Source organism: Anguilla rostrata, chromosome 3, assembly GCF_018555375.3.
Source record: "Anguilla rostrata isolate EN2019 chromosome 3, ASM1855537v3, whole genome shotgun sequence".
Lineage (NCBI taxonomy): Eukaryota > Metazoa > Chordata > Actinopteri > Anguilliformes > Anguillidae > Anguilla > Anguilla rostrata.
The window spans coordinates 26,837,827-26,857,465 of NC_057935.1; the positions used below are offsets into that span (position 1 = coordinate 26,837,827).

The following is a 19,639-nucleotide window of genomic DNA, read 5'->3' on the forward strand; positions in this document are numbered from 1 at the left end:
GCTAGCACAATCGGACAGCACTAAACCATAAAAATGTACTTTGAATGGTACTTGCTCAATCGAACATTAAATGTGAAAAACATTTGATTATAGTCAGCGGCACCGAAATTTTCTGTCACACCCTCAATAAAAGTCCCAGTAGAAGACTAAATTAAATCTTTTAAAGTTATATGTTTTCTGAAACGTTATCGATTCCGCTTGGCCACCGTGAGAATATAGTTGCTATGTAAATTACGGAACATGTGCAGAACACCTAGGCCAATTTTCGGCCTACTGAAGCGTATACATGCTGTAGTAAATCGACCTACAACCGCATTATCTAGGTATGTTAGTCCGACTATGAAAAAAACTACTTTGTACGATTTCAGTCGGACTACGATGTTTACATGATTTTTAAAAGTCCAGTTTTAGCCGAACTAAAACAATAAATCAACTTTTTCAAGCATCATGTAAACCCACTGACTGACTCCCCTCCTTCCTGAGTGATCCTAAGGACAATTACGCACCAGCCAGCCACAGTCAACACAGGCACAGTCTGAATTTGACAGCAGACCGTGGGGCGCATTCATTCATTGGAGCTGGGTCTTAACCGTATGAGCCACCCAGCTGCCCCACAAGCACACCACCAAGGCCCCACAGCTTATAACATATCCCCCAATCCGTGGAATTTGGTCAAGTTGCAAGAATATATATTTCAGGTGTCAGCAAAGATGCTCTGACAACCAGCCTTGAAGTGCACAGAACTGGGTGAAATAACCCAGATTGATCATTGTTATTGCTGCAAACTTCCAAGAAATGCAATGTGCATGAGTTTCTATGATTATATTTAGGTATTACAGTGCTTTCACCCTTTTGAACTTTTTCACATTTTGCCCCATTACACCTTAATATTTTAATGCATAATTATGTATTTATCAACTCTAGTACCAATGCAATACAAAACATTTGATGCAAAAATATTTTTATGCAACAACTTCTTACAAAAATTTAGGCAAAGTGTTACATTCATCTTACCTAGTATGTCTGTGTGAGTTGTGCATTTAAATTCTCCCAAGCAAATTTTTTCTAGCTCTGAGAGTAAGACAGTGTTAATGATCAGCAATTTTTGGGTCATACCACAGATTTCCTTTTTTTCCCCTTAAATATTTCCGGCCCAATATGTGGCTGAATAGATGCAGTTTGTAATTTCCAGTGATTTGGAACAGCAGGCGCGTTCAGGCATGAACCATTTTAGAGTGCAGAAATCCAGTTCCATTCCAAAAACCATGGTGGCACCAGCCTGCTTTGTTTCACACCACAGCCCACAGACGAGCTCATATGGAATTGCATTGGTGGAAGACCTTTCATATGCGGCTTGGGCATACACTCGATCGACAAGTCGGGGTCGCTAGAGAGCAGTGAAATGTGGAACCCAACCAACTGAACGCACCATCACCTTGGGCAGCACAATCGCCAATTGTGTACCCCCCTATGGAGCTAACGACCAAATTTGGCGCTGGCATGAATTTGGCACCATCCATGCATCACAGTGTGCCTTAACCGAATGACCCACCCAGCAGCTCTCACATCACAGACTGTCAATGGGATTTAAGTCTGGGCTTTGTCTGGGCCATTCCAGAACACTGACCAGCTTTGCGCTTTTTTTGCAATAAAACCCCCAAACATCTGCCGACAGATCAGAACACTCTTCAGGATGCAGGGGTGGATGTGTCACAGTGACTACTGTCCACAGAAGACTTCACAAACGGAACTACAGAGGCTACACTGCAAGACATGTATAAAAGGTGCTGTCATGTCTTTATGATGGAACCAAAATGCGTTAAAATACCATTTAATGGGGCCGTCTGGGTTGAGGTATAAGCACTCGCCTACCACCGCAGAGACCCGGGTTCAATCCCCGGCAGCGGTACTTGGTCAGACGTTCCTACGAACACAATTGGCAGTGTTCGCGGGTGGGAAGCCGGTTAGGGTATGAGTCCTGATCACTGCATTAGCGACTCCTATTGGTTGGTTGGGGCGCCTGTCCAGCGGGGAGGGGATCTGGGGGAGATAGCGTGAACCTCCGCGCACGTTACGCTCTCCTAGTGAAACTCCTCGCTGTCAGGTGAAAAGAAGCGGCTGGCGACTCCACATGTATCGGAGTAGGCATGTGGCAGTCTAAACCCTCCCCAGACCGACAGAGGGTAGCGCATCGACCAGGACTGTGGCTGGTCTACACGGGGAATTTGTATAATGACTAAATTGGAAAGAAAATGGGAGAACAATGATAACAAAAAAGTAAAAATAAATAAAAGCTGAGAATCCGCACTTGAACAACGTGTTATTTGCTGGATAACAAATATAAAATTGTGGAGTACAGAACCAAACCAAGAAAAAAAAGAATAGAACAGAATAGAATAGAACAGAATTAATGTAATTCTGAAGGCATCTATACACATACCTCATGTTGACATTATAGAGAGTTACTTATATGAGCAGGAGAAAAGCCCATTTCAGTATATTTTAATGTTACTTTACAACAGGAAAAACAAGAAAAAAATCTGTGAAGGGTGAAAACCTTCTTAAGGCACTGTACATTGTAGGTTGGGGGTATTTGCTGGCAGATTGACTAGAGTATTATATTTAACATACATTTCCCCCATGCTCCCCACACACACACGCACACACACACACAAATACACACAGACACACAAAGACACAAACAGGCATAGACACAAACAAACACAGACAGAAACACACACAGACAGACACAGGAAAATTCAGCTTACTTTCTTTCCCCCACCAAACAAGTCCACCTCCACAATCCAAGCTATTTTCAAGCCACCAGGACCAAAAATATGAGAAAGTGTGTTTATTATTCCGAGCATATTTCCCTGCATTTCTGCCACGCGCCCCTTACTTCTATAACTTCCATTCCGCACAGAGTAATCTACTTAAATAATTCTGCAAATCGGTTTTAACGGGCACACAAACCCTGTTAATCACTTCTCATGGCAGGCTGGAAGCAGAGCGATAATGATGGGAGACTGGGCCTGCTGCTGCTGCTGCTGCTGTGGCTGCTGCAAGGCTTTCAGATACCTGGAGAGCCTCATCTCAGAGGACTAATTACACACACGTACAGAGGCACACACACACACACACACAAACTGTGTGTAAACACACACAATCCACTGTGGGCAAGCACACACGCGTGTACTAAAACATACGCACACGTGTGCATACTCATAAGCCTGCCTCCACGCACGCATGCACGGATGGACATACACACACACACGCACAAAGGAAAGCAGGTCTGAGCACCATTCAGTGCCCAGCACAAAAGCGTTTCACAGATGAAGCTGTAGACCTGATACTAAGCACACTGTGACATGACACCCAGTGAACAGGACTGGGTCAGGACAGAGCTGCATTCAGGACCATAAGCCCCTAATACTGGAAACGGAGGAAAGAACTCCCCTCTCTACTGAGAGCATGAAATAAATAAATACACTAATAATACTACTACTAATAATAATAATACAGGTTAGTCATACAATATATGAAAACTCAATTCATAAAAACAAAAGCGAACATAAAACAACAGGGAATATGAATGATACAACAAATACAATATAATAGGACTAATACAGAATGATAAAAGTATGTGATACTGCTGGAACTAGTGTGTGCTCTAATCTGTAAAAGTGTTTCAGCCATTAAAAAAGTCAGCAATTGGGAAAGATTTGCATTTTCAAAATGCTGTTTGCATGTTTTACACCCCAAATCATGAATTCAGTGACCCTTAATAGCCTTCATGCACAATCAATACATATAGCTCAATGCATTTTATAGAGGATAAAAACAACTATACTTAAGTGCTCTGTACATACTGCATAACTCCCAGTATCTTTTTGAGAGTGATCTATTGTTCTGTGCGTGGTGGACTGTGGGTTTGGCGAATACAGCGAGATATGTAGGAAAGTACCTACCAGTCCAACCTGCCATTAAAGCAGAAGTAAATTTACCACATTTGGCAAGTACCAAATGTGGTAAATGCACGTTTCAATTAAATCTTTGTCACTGGACAAAAGCACCCACTAATGTAGGAATCTGCATCTCTGGAAAGCCACAGGGTCTGCGGGTTTTTTGTTTCTACCTAAAAAATCAGCAAAGAAATCAGACCCAAGAAGCCAGGTGTGGTGAGCGACCTCTGTAAATCAACGGTTTTAATTAATCTACTGAATGCTGAATAACAACCCAACCCTGACGCTCTCCACGGCCAGGGATGCAATGGATAGCAGGCACTTGATGAACATGAAGTTCAATTTATTTATTTGTTTTTAAACATCACAGTGGGTGCAGAGACATGTATTCCGTTTAAATATCCCAGAGCGAACAACCCTGTGACAGAACCCCCTCTGTCCTCCGGATCATTCTCCCTGCCAAGCCCACAAAGCAGGGCTATCGTAAGGACTTACTGCTACAGAACTAGCCCACAGCAACAGCTGGTTTTGTTTTGTCTGTCAGAAATCTGAGAAATCCTTCTCCAGCACAATGGCGGATGAACTGACCGCTACAGTCCAGACAACAGCTGTGAGTACTGCATCTTAAAGGAGCAGACCCACATACTGTAAGAAGAACAGATGCACTCTATGCCAATAGCTGAACTGCAACATCCAGGTCAAACATGCATTCACCAAGGGAAAAGTTGGCTAACATGTGTAAACAAATTCAAACTTCTTTCAGGGAATCACAAATGCTTACTTTTGAGAATTTAAATGTAAACTAAGGAACTTTCTGCAGGTTATTGGTATCATTTCAGTGTAATTGCAAAACCCGCAGACCCTGTGGCTTTCCAGAGATGCAGATTCCTACATTAGTGGGTGCTTTTGTCCAGTGACAAAGATTTAATTGAAATGTGCATTTACCACATTAGGTACTTGCCAAATGTGGTAAATTTACTTCTGCTTTAATGGCAGGTTGGACTGGTAGGTACTTTCCTGAGGCGGCATAGCTCAGGAGGTAAGAGTGGTTGTCTGGCAGTTGGAGGGTTGCTGGTTCGAGCCCCCGCCCTCGGCGTGTCCCTGAGCAAGACACCTAACCCCTAATTGCTCCCAATGAGTTGATTGGTACCTTGCATGGCAGCCTTTCACCGTTGGTGTGTGAGTGTGTGTGTGAATGGGAGGCATAAATTGTAAAGTGCTTTGGATACAGGTATACAATAGCAACTATAGGCCACTTGGGGGTTTGTTACATACAAACAGACTGGATATGTGAACAGATTAATTCACTTTTACTGATATTTATGTTTATAAACATGAATATCAGTTTATTTTTTATCTTGCCAGAACTTATTTCTTTGAGTGCAGTGGTCGCAGGTTATATATGCCTTAAAATGCCTAATGAAATAGTTCCAACTAAAAATGATATTCAACATCATAGTCTGAGATCAATTAGGTACACGTTACATTGGCATTTTAAGCATTTAGCTTACGCTCTTATCCAGAGCCATTTACAATCAGAGCAAGGTAATATACAGTACATATACATGCGCAGATTCTGCAGGTGTGCCACTGCTGTACAAGCTGCTTTGGAGTTACTTGAACTGCATTTTCTTGCTATTGATCACAAACCCACAAAAGCCCCAACAACTGTTACTGTAAAGCCAGAAGCTTGTCAAAAACTACTCTAAATATCTAAAATGCCTTTCATCACACATAAAAACTGTCAGGAACAATCAAAACATACACAAAAAATGAAATGCCACCCTAAAATTACAGGAAGTGACCTATTCCTTTAACTGCCTGCAAGGCAATGTGCAACGAACCAAAATGGCTTCCCAAGCAGACGAAGTCAAGAAATCAAGTAATTAAATACTCATTTCTCCAGTGTAAATGAAATATTATTCATGTCATATTTGTTCCCAACTTAAAAGAATCATGATGAAATTCCCTATCCTCCAATAGTTGGGTAGCAGTGTAGTTAGGGAAGTTGGTAACTGTTACAGCACTGGGCTTGAAACCAAAAGGTTGCAGCTTCGATCCCCAGATAAGACACTGCCGTTGTACCCCTGAGCAAGGTACTCAACCCAAATTGGGTATATACCAACCCAAATGTACAGTACATATATAGTTGTACATATGGATAAATATGTAAAAATGCAAAAGCTTTGTAAATTGCTCTAGGTAAGAGCGTCTGGTAAACGCCTGAAAAGTAAATGAAATGTAGTCACGTCGACTAAATCAACATCATTGGCAAATAAAACACAACCTTTAATATTACATTATTCAACAGTAACCGTGACAGGGGAAAACAGATGGCGGCAAAGGCAGAACGCGCATCGAGGCACAGTAAAGCAAGTATTTCATGATCATATAAATGCACTGCATGGCAAAGAAGCAAAAAACAAACGCGAAAAACGGTTTTTTTTATTTTTTATTACATAAAATCCGCATAACACCCAGAACGTACTTCAGTCAGGAGGCTGCATCAGAAAAATAGACCGAGGAGCAGTGTGTCGTCTTATGAGGATTGTACGCACGTGCAAGGAAATATGACCCTTGAACCAGTGCAGACAGTCGCAAGCAATTAATGCATTTGGTATTTGCCTCAAAAACAGAACGGACACGAGGTGTAATTTTGGGACAGACCGCGCTGCATTACAAAGCGCATGTTCTGCCTGCCTGAGCATCAGGAAGCGGGCTGAACCGAAGTATTGTGGGAAAACTCGATCGGTCCATTTCAGCCACAGGGACAATGAAGCACAGCACTCGATCTGCAGTTAGCATTCCGCAGGCATACCAGCGCGCTTCAGGGAGAGACTTCAGCCTCCCACATCTGTGCCGCACATTCGCGAGGCCCGTCTGCAGCAGACTCGAAGCTTACTGAACCAGCGCGGGAGCTGGGTACGCTTCTGACCCATACCTTTATGGCAGCGGCTCACAAAGCTAGGGTCCTCAGCAAAAACGGAAAAAAATGTATAATTATCGCGATACAGAAAATACTATTTCCATATTTCATAAAATAACACATTTCATATAAAAATCTACCTTTTCCTGATTGTACATCCTTTGATAATCAATACTTGGTAACACTTTGACTCAGAATTATTAAATAATCTCTTGTATATTAAAAATATTTATGGCACATATCTTCTGTATATAAGATTTAGACATGAGATACTGTACAGTGGCATCATGATATAGGCATGTTTCTTTGTACTCATGCAGTATATAGACACCTCATTGCAGTTTGTAGTAGCCACAGGACAAGGTCAGTTGCTGACCAATTTATTAGGTTGGTGACCTTCATGGGGTGGTAAAAGGGGGTCTGGATATGACACATTATGGGAACCCCTGGCTGACTGGACCACTCCAGATAGGGGTGAACCCACCCAGCACCCAGCTTGTCACATTAGTACTAGAGGGAAGGACATTTTCACTGAGCAAATAAATATAATAAACATGAGTGCCCATCACATTCGTCTGATTCTAAACCATAAAACCACATTCTTACATTGTTTTTCTTACGCAATTGTTAAACTTATCTGCTCTCTCTCTCTCTCCAAAAGCTTGAGCGCTCATTTCTGTTACTTCGGTTAAAAATTCATTTCAGTTTTTGTCTTTAATACCTATAGTTTTGTGAGCAATGAAGAATATTGTTCTTTTACTGAATTTCTGATGACTGTTCCTTACAATGCATGTGTGGGCATTCAGTTTGTGTTTAATCAGAATACTTCAGTACTCAAAGCGCCTGACAGCATTGTATAAACACCATAAAATATCAGTTCATTATTAGCTCTGAATAATGTCGCTTAGCTGCTGATTGCTACTTGAGTGTTTTCTTAGATCACAAACTCCAATCCTTACATCAGTCAAAGTGAAACTGGCTGGGTGCCAGAACCACCTATAAGCCTGAACAATATTTTTTATTAGACATAAGTTTGTCTTAAGCAAATGATCACTTTAAGCAACCCCTCCCTGGAAAACACCACAGCGGCCGTGTAGTCCAATTACACACCTCAAAACAATGAACAAGGACACTGCACCTGAAGAGGGAGGCAGGCAGGCATGTATGAGTCAGCAGTATAGGAATACCGGCTATGCTGAAAAAAAGGGGGGGGCACTAGACTATAGAGTAATGTAAAAGTAACTGAAAAGTAATGCAAGAGTAATGTCTTACACCCCCTCCAGTCATCCAGCTTGAAAACAAACACTGGAGCCATTAAGCTCAGCTTTAACTTAATGCACTGGGAAAAGACCTCCTTTTTGCATTCTCTGCTAAATTGAATAAACTCCATCAGACAGTGGCTAGGAAGGGGGGGGTGGGGATTCCCTCTCCATTATTCCTGAGACTGTAGAGGAACCGTTTTACATTAGGCTAGATTGTTCAGGCTGGCTACAGGGGCTAAAAATTGAAAATTAGCCTTGGGCCACCTCCAGCACAATACACTGTGCGCACAAACATCCATGCTAAGAAGCATCCATTGTCCCAGCATATAAATAATGGCATGAATAAATAAATTAAATAAAGAAATACTATTAAGAGGACTGAATAGCTGAGGGCTTCAATAAATAGCTTGCATTCAGCAGTCTATGAGAAAGAAAGAGTAAGAGAGAGACAGTTAGTGAGAGAAGGAATGATAAGGGGAACGATAAAGAAAGACACACTGTACCAACGCTGGCTAAGAATAAGAGGTCTACTTATGGTCATAAGGCTGTTAGTGGATTCCGCTAGTCCATAACAGGGCCCAGCTTCCTGGGTGTTAAGGCCAGTGGGTAAGAGTAATGCCTCATAGGAGAGCAGAGACTGTGACTTCACAGGGGTGACCTTGTCCTGAAGGTCAGGGGGACAGACTCCCTTAGCCCTAAAACCCCAGTACACATTAAACAGGGTCACACCACACCAATGACCCCACACTAAGAATGCACAGAAACAGGTCAGAAGGAGGAGCAAAGAAACCTCTTCAGATATGTTAAAATGATTAACAGCACAGGTCAAAGGGAGGACTCTTATCAGCGATCCACCGGTGAGAGAGCTACAAAGGCACGCCCGCACTTAGACTGACACTGCATGCATTTTTAAACAAGAAAACAAAGGATGTCCAATGACAGCTGCAATTCCATTGTATTTCCGCGATCGAGGTGGAAGGCTGAGGGCTAGCTCATTAGCATTCCCTAAAACAAGCCGAAACAGCCGCTTGCTGTTGTTCCACACTGCAATCCAACAGCTAGCCCACTGCAGCTGCAGCACCGAATCGGATGCATGGTGCGTTTCAAAAAGTATTTGTCATAATACGCTTCATGACACGTCCCAGCCAATGAACACACGGCAAATTTGGTAACGGATTGGGTGCAGCCAGTGAGGTGCATCCCAGCAGTCTACACCAGGCCCCTAACCTGATGTGCCAGGAGTAACAGAGCAACAGTTTCTGTATTTGAACGCAGGTGGTTGTGATTATAAATACAGGTCAGAACATTTCCAAACACAAGAGAGGCCATCAGTTAGCCTATTAATGACAGGGAGAATACCAACACTGGATACACTACTTAGATATCAGTCACAGACGGCATTAGGATTTCCAACTGCACTGTGTTACCTGGGAAATCCTGCATTTCAGATAAAAGTGGTCTGTCCTGTACAAAATGCCATCCTGACCCTTATTTTGTGCTTTGCACTTCCTGATTTCAGGTTGCTTCATGGTTAGCAAACACTCAAATTGTATTAGCCTAAATAGAAAAAAAGACTGCACAGCTAAAAATTCAGAAGCTGGTCACCGTAGCGCTGCGATTGACTGGTTTGTGCCCCGTATTTGCTGTTATGCTCTAAAGACGGCACCTATAGGGCCTGAAAATGCTCCAAAATGGACATATTGATTTCAAGTTTCACAAAAAAGTATTTGTAATCCAAGTCATAAATATTCATCAAATATGCTTGTCATAGGAAAGATTTTTTTGAAAGATTTCGGTGAAATTTGAGACGTTGAGGGAATTTTGCATCCAAAATCACCTGGAATGTCCCCAAACACTCATTCTGGAATCTCACACGAAAGACACACAGCAGCAAAGCTTCCCTATATAAAGAAAGACTGCTTTGTTCAGAGACATGCCAGTCTGATAGCTTGTGGGGCTGCCAGGCGAGAGATATGCCAGTTTGACAGTTTGGTTCCCCCTGGTGTAATCTATACCTAACTTTAAATGAAGCATAGTGCTCCACTGTGATATGTAATTCTTTATTTCCCAATGCAAGGGATTTTCTAAGGTCTACAGGTCCATGCTGTTCATTAATGCAACATATCCTTTCCCTTGGAGTAACGCTTACGTCCATTACAATGTTTATTTACTGTCGCATTGCTTAGCACAGGTCTTGACATTGGATGCTGTGGCAAGCTTTGTTTGTAAGTCAGGAGAGGGTGACAGGAAATGGAAGACATATTTCATCAGAACCGGGCGCCACGCTCATTAATCCCCTAAAGGTGTTCCTGGCTCTCCTTCAGGCTGAAACAGAAAATGCACCAAAGATACACTGGCTCAAACCAGCCACACAAACTGAAATCTAACTGTGAACAGCCTGGCAGCTCTCCCACTAGCGCATGCATTGGGATGCTAACACACACGCACACACTCACTGGGAAGCATGAAAGTGCTTTTAAACAGACAACTCCGTGCTACTGTCAATATCGACAAGAGAAAGCAGCACTTATTCACATTGTTGAAACGGTAGCGTACACTGTGGTTTGACTCTGCCACAGCCACACAGACGTTGATGACGCCGCGTGCGAACGCCGACGTGGCATCCCCCGTCTGTCTCTACGCCACTCCGCCACTCAGCAGCAGGTCTGACAGCTTTGGCACAGTTCTGTTGACATTCTGTCAACCACAAAGCCCGAAAGGGAACTCAGCCAAAAATAATCATTTAAAAAGTTGATCCTCACCTTCTGAATAATTTATCCACCTAATTTCTAATGCATCACACACGCCACTCTATCCCATAACAGAGAAAATGAACAGACAATGATGTCATTCAGGTACTCGCCCTCTACCCCTTCTATAGAGAATGGTTTCAGATCATTTACTGGCTGACATTCAGATGTAGCTAAAACAAAACTCCAAGCCTTCAGTTATCTTAAATGTGATGACTGTGATTTGACAAAGCATTGATTTTTCACCATTAAACAGCATTCTTCAATTCAAGTGAATGGAGGTGGACATGCATTAATTTCATGGTAAGAGGAGGAGACATGACATCATCACTTCAAGTTGTTTTTTGCAGATATGATCAAAATATTTGGTTTTCACACAAAAGTACAAGTCATACCAATGGAGCATTCAAAGTAGCCTAATGTCTCGGCAGTTCCTATTCGAGTTATTACAATTTGCCACCTGCTAACACGAGGGAAACAACACAATAATAATAACTGATAATATGGCCAGGCCTGGTTTCCACTAGTCAAAGACTGTCTGTGGTTCAAATGCACGCAATTCTAAACCCTTGCCAACCAGATAGAGAATAAAATATTTGCAAACAACAGACGGAATAAAAAACTCATTTTCTAAAGTAGCTAACAGGCCCCCGTCAGCATTCTCGCTGCATGGGTGAATTGGCTCACATTTCTTTTAATTGAGAAAGCCAGCGTTGCTTTTTACTAGATAGGTACTTTTGTTCGCAACACACGGCCGTTATCTAACAGTGCCGAGAAACAGCAGGGGGAGAGAGACAGAGGGAGGGGAGCGAGGGGGTCTGTAGGCGTGTCATATTTCAGGGGGAGGAATGGCCCAGGAACACTGGGAGTTGAGGATAAAGACCAGCTCACCCTGGTTACAGCACTTCAGTTTCATCTCGCAACAACATCTAATTTCAGCATCCTCTCGAGAACAGGAGAAAAGGCATTAACGCTGAAAAACCGCTTTCTGCTGATAACAAAACAGGGGAAAATGAGGAAACGCTGAAGAAACCTTACAGCAACTTTACAGCAACCTTATTCTTTACAGTCTTGTCCATTTCCCTCACTATAGAGTGTGTCCCAAACTCAAAAAGAAAGACGTCACACAGTGGCCTCCTATGGACGCCTCCAATGCAAAGCAGACAGAAAATGTTTCTCATCATGAAGAGTTCTGCAGACTTTGAGGAAAAGACGACAACACTACACAGAGTCATGTGAGACCAGCTCATAAAAAACAGCTTTCCTGGCATTAGCAGGGTCTCCACATACTGTTTTGTTTAACAAAAACTCAACCAAAATGTCCCTATTATTTCACAGGAGGATCCAACAATTTTCACTGCAGCTCTTGCACGGACTAATACATTATGGATCACCTTTTAAATAAAATGTTGATATGAAGATACAATAGAAGCTTGTTCACAAAATGAATAGACCTCCCATAATAAACATGCCCTTAAACCAAAAAATAAATAAATATATATATATATATATATATATACATTTTTTATTATTATTTTTTTTTTTCTCTTTAAATTGTAGGAGCCATTGGGAAAATATTTTAATATGGAAAATAGTATGTGTGGACAAGGGGTAAATATGAAATGCTTTGCTCCCACTGAACACTTTTCAATAATAACCGTTTCATTCTTCCTCATTCAGGAAGTCGCTGATGTTCTTACAGTGACGTGTAGGATTCAGTGTTATTCCCGGCTCCGACTTCGTGACTTTGTGAGGTAAAGTTATGCCCAGTGTCAGGGTACCAGCAAGGTGACCTGAGACAATACATTTCATATGGAAAACTACACCTCTACCTGAAAGAGACCTACAAAGGGAAACCACACACACAAGAAACCTCAGCCGTGAAGAACCCCACAGTGTCAGTTCGGAGGACAACTGAGAATAAAATGTTTCACATTTGAAGTTGTCACCTGAATCTGTCACATACATTACATTTTCAAAAGAAACAAGCAAACGTTCTGGCACACCAATGGAAGTGACATATGCCTGTATATAATAAGGAATCTCTGGGCAGGCCTCTGCAACTGAAAAACATCCACAGAACAGCTCTCCTCTGTATGGTAGTTTCAAAGTTCTGGACAACTTAATAACTGCAAATGAACCAGACATCAACAAATCACATCCTGGAACATGAACCTGAGAGCAATTTCTGGTGCAAATTCTAGTGTGTGAAATTATCCATTTCATAGATCAACACATCATTTTAAATATGATCATATCGCTAATTGTTTTAAGATGTCTCTCAGTGCCAAAGCTAGTTATTCTACAGCAATGATAACTCACTCACAAAATGTGCCTGGACCTTTGCATGAAAATGAATCGGACCCACTCACTCACACAGGTTTACTATTGCTGTGGCTTAAGAGGGAGGCAGGAAACAGATGTGATGTCAGTAATAAATATGTATCTGAGACTGGCATTGTGTGTTCCATCAATCTACTAAAGAGAATCCCAACAGACCGAGACCACAGATCTCATCCTCTTCAGCCTCTTCTTATACATTCAGCTAATTTAATTTTCCCATCAGTAAGAGTACCCCAGCCCAGCATGACATCATCACTACCACCAGGGACCAACAGTAGAGAAAGACGATAAATGGTTGACTCCTGATCTGCAGTCGACAAAGTCAGACCAGGTCCTGCCTTGAGGCATGGCCTCTCTGACCAGTTTCAATAATATGGGGTTCTCTCACTTTCACATCCTAGTCTGGTTAGCCAACATTTCACAATAATAGTGTCTATTCAGCAACCAAGTGTTTTCTACTGAAAGGTCTCTTAAGAATACATGTCTCTGTGAGAGTGTAGGCTACATTTTGTCCAATTAAATAGGTAGTACACCTTGAATGCAAGCCTGCAATACATATATGACCCAGATTACACTTCACATTTGTGGGATTTTTTAAGTACATGCAAAAACTGTGCCACCTCATGTGCTTATCTAAATAAGGTAAAGATAAAAAATTTTTATCTTGTTTTATCTTGTTGTTGCCTTGTGATTTTTGCTTTGTTGATTTTATTGTAAAGCACTTTGTGACGTCTGCTCTGGAAATGTGCTATATAAATAAACGTATTATTATTATTATTATAATGAAGGGATCGGGACTGTTTATGGTACGTCAATTTAATTTTCCAGATGTTTTGTTTGTGTTCAGCAAGGATAAAGGGTTGTGAAATTAAGTTAAGTCGGTGTGTTTGTTACGTCAAGTCGCTGAAAAACAGAAAAATACTTAAAACACTTCGAACAAGTGAGTTCGTAGACCTGGTGTGACTGTCGGTGCACGCGTGTGGGAAATTGGAGAGTACCACTGTCATCAACACGGCTGAGGCAGCTGCGCTCTGTGAACTAGCCAACACTCTGCCATTTGTCAATAAACACACTAGGGCATGCCAATAATACAACAGCCTACAGGTATGACAAGCAGGCCTGACTCAAGAAATAGAGGGAAGATGCAAGGAGGTGGGAGAATGGGGACTGAGTGAGTCATTCAATAATAACCACAGGTCAATTAGGTTTAATCGTTAGCTTAGCTAGCTATAAACCTCACTAGGCAGCTAGGCTGAAGCTAAAATACTTTTAAGAGTACTTCCGAACGTCGTGACATGAGATTATACAACAGAAACGAATTGTGTAAGATGCTGGCGCACCACATTTCATTTGGTTAGGTAGCCTACAATTGGATCATCACGTCTATTTTTCATGATAGACTGTCTAACGACTAAGCATCCATTGAGTCGCTTAATGTAACTAGCCTGCTGCAAAGAAGTGAACGCGCTGAACTGACGAAAGGGTTATAGCAAGTAAATACTAGAAATCAGTTATAATTGCAATCCAATCACGATACAGGGTTTAGCTCGTAAGCGTCAAATTGCACGAACCTATTTGGCCTGCTGTGCACGATGATACCACAAATATTTTGCACCGTTATTCATTTAAGGTCAATTTCGTCATAATTCCCTTTATCTGTAACCTTGCTCAGTTGAAACTTAGCCGACGCAAATTATATATCTCTAGGTTAGTACACAGGTTAGTTCGAGGTTTTGGCAAGCTATGTGACATGAAATGCGTCTCGTTAAACAGCTATAGCGACGGCAAGCTAGCTAGCTATAAAGATGGCAACAAAAAAATAAATCTCACCGTATATCATGGCCAACCCAGTCTCGTGCAAAAAACGGACTCTTCTGTGTTTGAAAAGCCAGATGGTAAGAATGGTTAATGTCAGTAGTAAAATGAATGTCAGTAAATTCACGCTGTCCTGTCTATGACTTTCCTCAGCCTCCTTTTCGGTGGCAAGTTCCTCCATACCGCTGTCCTCGGCGTTCATCTCACAAACATGTGATATCAAGTACATTAAAATAGGAAACAACGTATTCCTTCCGAAAACATGAAACGTCCAAGACTTTGGCTTGTCGACGAATGCCATGGTGCAAGATGCTGGTAGCAGACTGTCTCCTCTGGTCCGTAGAACGGCGTAAGGGACAGAGTATATAGATAGACAATCTAGAACCGTGAAACCTTCGTCTGCAGCCTGTTCAACCTTTTAAAGACACACTGCGCCGTTTTGTGGACGCACTGCAGCTAGAAATTGTAGTGCCCCCCTAGATAAAGAACAAATCGACTGACAACTAGTTTTAAGGTACACCGAGTAAAAACGAATGAGATATTTCCTCACAACATTTATTATAAAAAAAGAGGGGAACACTGTTGCAAATGGGAAACCTATACTGTTTGTATTTTATATATGCATGAATGTTATTTTTATACATCTATGTATACAATAAACAAAGTAATGTTTATTACATGCATCTCAAGTTTGTAACATAATAAACAATAAGCAGCACTGTTTTTCTTGGGTTGTTGGAATAAGAAATAATATATTTATAATATGTGAACAGATTTAGTCACGTGTTCTTCCTCTTGCATGCTTCAGGTTACATTATGTATTGCCTGCATTAGATAAGATTATCCTCAAATGCAAATTAAAAAAAAAAAAATTTAATTAAAAAAACGTTACTGAACAAAAATACTCAAGTGTATTCAAGTACAAGTGTTTAGATTTCACCCGCACAACTTGTGGAACAGCAACTAATTTCCATAGTTTGCTATCTGCATTTAAGGAGAAAACATAAACAGGCATATGAGTTTTACATACATTTATGTAAAGAGATGAATTTTAAGAAACAAGTGAAAACATGACTGTTTACTCTCTTCTGTTAATTCTCTTCCTTTCCAAGATGAGGTTTTTTTATTTGCTGCATCAGTATTTAAGACATGATACTTTGAAGTACAAATTATCACACAAAACTGGATATGATAACTTTAGCATGTCACAAGGGCCAAATAAGATGATTGAAAGTTAGGGTCATTTATGAGGAAAGAAGGGGTGTGTGTGGGTGTGTGTGTGTGGAAAATGAGGATCTTATGAACCTTGCCTATTAAATATAATAATAGTAGCTAACATAGCACCACAATGGAATGCATCCTCAGCATCCCAACATGGATTTTTCCCACATATTTGCTTTAATTTATAAATGAATATTTTTGTAGGGCAATGGTTTTGACCATGTGCTCCCTGCTGCCTGCAGTTGGGTTGTAGGTCTATTATCTATAGTCAGCAGAGTACAAAACCAAGCAGAAACGATTATCCCCATGCAGCTGTGGGAAGGCAAAAAAAAAAAAATCGAGCACTTCTGTGCCCTCTACACCTCAGCTTAAATCCAGCACAATGATTCCTGGAGACTGCAAATTGCAATCAGTCATCTACAGATGAGCAATCTTTTAAACAAGGAGAGAAGAGATTGATTCGGACTGGTGAACTAGTTCATTATGCTGGACAATGGGACACTGTCTGAAGGTCTTTAGTGCTTCTAATCACCACACAGCTGCATGAGTCAATCTGCCAGGCCTGCGTTTTCCCTGATCAGTGCACATGCTGAGTCCCCCCACAGTAAATGACACCCTGCAACTGACAGTGCACCATCAATCCTGCACAGCTTCACTGCAGAGCCTATCTCCCGCACCAGCCCGGAGACGAAGCAGCAGGGGCCGCTTTCAATTTCTTTTGCACCAATCCTGAGCCTCAGTCGGAGCACGATACATAATGGATGCTATGTTTCATTAAAGTAATGTTGCCGTTACTGGAACACGGTTGAAGCTTCGTATTAAACGAGGAGATGTTAGTGATGTGAATTAATTAGTTGAAACAAGGATGTGCAAGTTGTGCTAAAACAGCCTACATTTGTTTTCTGTTTTGAATGGCAATAATTACTCAAATGAGGATATGATATGCCACACAAATGGCGAATTATTATTGTCTAAGTTAAATTGAAATGCAAGCTTGCGAAGGGCAAGAGGACACAGTCATGAATGTTAAATATCATTTTCACATAAATATAATTCTTGTTTTTCTGAATCTCTTTGTCTCTGCTGTTCGTGACAACTGTGGTAATCTATTAGCTGCTAAATGTATAACGACAGCCTTTAGTGAAAAGTTCAACCTTACCCTCAGTGACCCTTGAAGATTTAACACTGGTATAGAGAGGTCCGTTTGCTTTTATCAAATCAATGTGAATGCACACAATATATGAGTAATCAGACTAACCTGAAATCGGGGCCATTCTAGGCCATTTTAATCTGGGCATCAGTTTGCAACAATATTTCATAGTTAATCATCTGAGCTCAAACAATCGCGTGGCTTGCCTCTTTCCTGACGAGGCTCCGTGGTATAAACGTTGTCTCCGTAAATTGCACTGTAAAAATCACAGTCGGTAGCAACAGCGCAGTGCAGACGCTGTGCAGTTTCTGTTTCTCCTTATCCTTTACTTCACCTTTACCTTCAACCTGTCGTTATTGCGGGTGTGCATAGAACCTACTTGGTTTTAAGTTCCTCTGATGTGACCAATGGAAGAAAATCAGTGTGAAGTTGCGCCCTCTAGTGTTAACACAAATATAGTAAAATGCAAATATGGGAAAATGCGGCATCTTGTTACAAGCGTCAATGCAATCAGTCTGATTTAGCAGGGTTTCTATAGGCTACTCTAATTACCGTTCCGAGGTGAAAGTGGTTCTCTATCCAGTCAGATAAAAACGGTCTTCTGTGAATCATGTGACTAATCATTACATTACATTACAGGCATTTAGCAGACGCTCTTATCCAGAACGACGTACAACAAGTGCATTGGTTCATGATGTAATCATGTGATTGTATGTATTTTGACAACGTTTGTTACTTTCTTCCTGCAGGATTAGCGCAATATTGAACATAGCTGTCAATGAGCCACCCCGGAAGAGTTGGCCTATCATTGAAATGAAGAACTATTTTGGAGTTAATCTTTGCGCTAAATGCATGGCCCCTGACTAAATAATGCACACCCATTCTTATTTCTAAGGCAGCCTTTGTAGAAATTTAGATGAGATTCCTCTTTATCTATAAATTCGAAATATGCCATCTGATCTCAGTGCGCCAGTATTTTCACGACTGTGAGATATCTGCAGCACATGACATACAATCATGTTTTCCTTGAAATATCAAAACGCATTTTCAAGAAACTTTTATTGCCTGCTATGATTCGGCCTGAGTGTCCACGAGTAAACAGGCCTATAGGAAAGGTGTTCGTTTTTTCCAAAGCAGTCTCCTTGCCTACTTTGCAATTATGGCTCAGTAATGAAGTCAGCGGAAATTTATTTCATCGCATGTGTTAGACTTTCACATTGCACGTCTCAAATCATCAGTGTTGATTGTCACATAGCAATGATTGACAGCAATGTTCTCACATCGTTGTGTGCTTTATTCAGTGTTATGAGAACCGCAGACATGTGACAGGCAGTGTGTGTGTGTGTGTGTGTGTGTGCGTGCCACTGCAACATGCACTCTAAATTATAAAGTGAAGTAATAGAACAAGGCTGTTTGTTTGCAGCAGGCTTAGGCAATTTTTCAAATGTTAACGGATGAATTTTAATAAAAATCATTTACAGAACATTGTGTGATTGAATTTAATCATGATCCACTTAAAAAGCATCTGTCAATGCTGTACACGGGGGGCGGTAGAACTAACTACCCAGGGCCCCTCAAAAGGCCTGAACTAAAAGGTTTGCGTTGGGAAGGGGCCCACGGAGACTGCATTTGCACAGGGCACATCATTTTGTGATAGACCCCTGGCTGAACGGTGCTTGCTGTAAACCTGCCCATAAGAGACACACATCTGCACCTATGCAGTTAATTGGAATGGACAAGTCCTGTAGGAAGTTTTGTCCAGTGTAGACTTGCTCGGAGTTTTAAAAAAAAGAACCAAAAAAAAAACAAACAAAAAAACAAACAGCCTCAAAGAATTAGTACATTCGGGGTTGTAACCATGTTGTAAATTTTTCCACTGCTTTTCCCCAACCATTTCAACAAAGCTTTTTGCCGTTTTCAAGGATTAATCTGTGATGTGGCCCTTGTTGTACAACTCATCGAGCTGTACCAGTGCAGTAGTATTTGCTGGTCCATCTCCAGGTCATAAATCTGGAAAAGAAACTGAGGTACTGGTGCGACACACAAAATCCAACTGGCCCATCGTTTGCATGGCGAGGTTTGAGTTTCATTTGTCCCTTAACTGTTGTTACACCACTTTCAGTGTGGACAGTGCTTAAGACTTTTTTTTGACCTCCCACAAGTTTCAATTGAGAAAATTGCTTGCCCAAATGCAAAGCGTGGTTGAAATT

At 41.3% G+C, this 19,639-nt stretch overlaps 1 protein-coding gene across 3 annotated transcripts in view; it reads right to left on the minus strand.

The window, feature by feature from the left end:
• slc9a7 (solute carrier family 9 member 7) overlaps nucleotides 1-15,474 on the minus strand; it is a 55,433-nt gene extending 39,959 nt beyond the window's left edge. The window contains exon 1 of one of the 3 annotated variants that reach the window (XM_064327017.1): nucleotides 15,074-15,474. In XM_064327017.1, the coding sequence (XP_064183087.1) occupies nucleotides 15,074-15,359 (286 nt within the window). In that variant the 5' untranslated portion in view covers nucleotides 15,360-15,474. The remainder of the gene's footprint in view (nucleotides 1-15,073) is intronic. The other 2 variants (XM_064327016.1, XM_064327018.1) reach the window with 2 other exon arrangements.
• Between the last annotated feature and the right edge of the window lie 4,165 nt (nucleotides 15,475-19,639).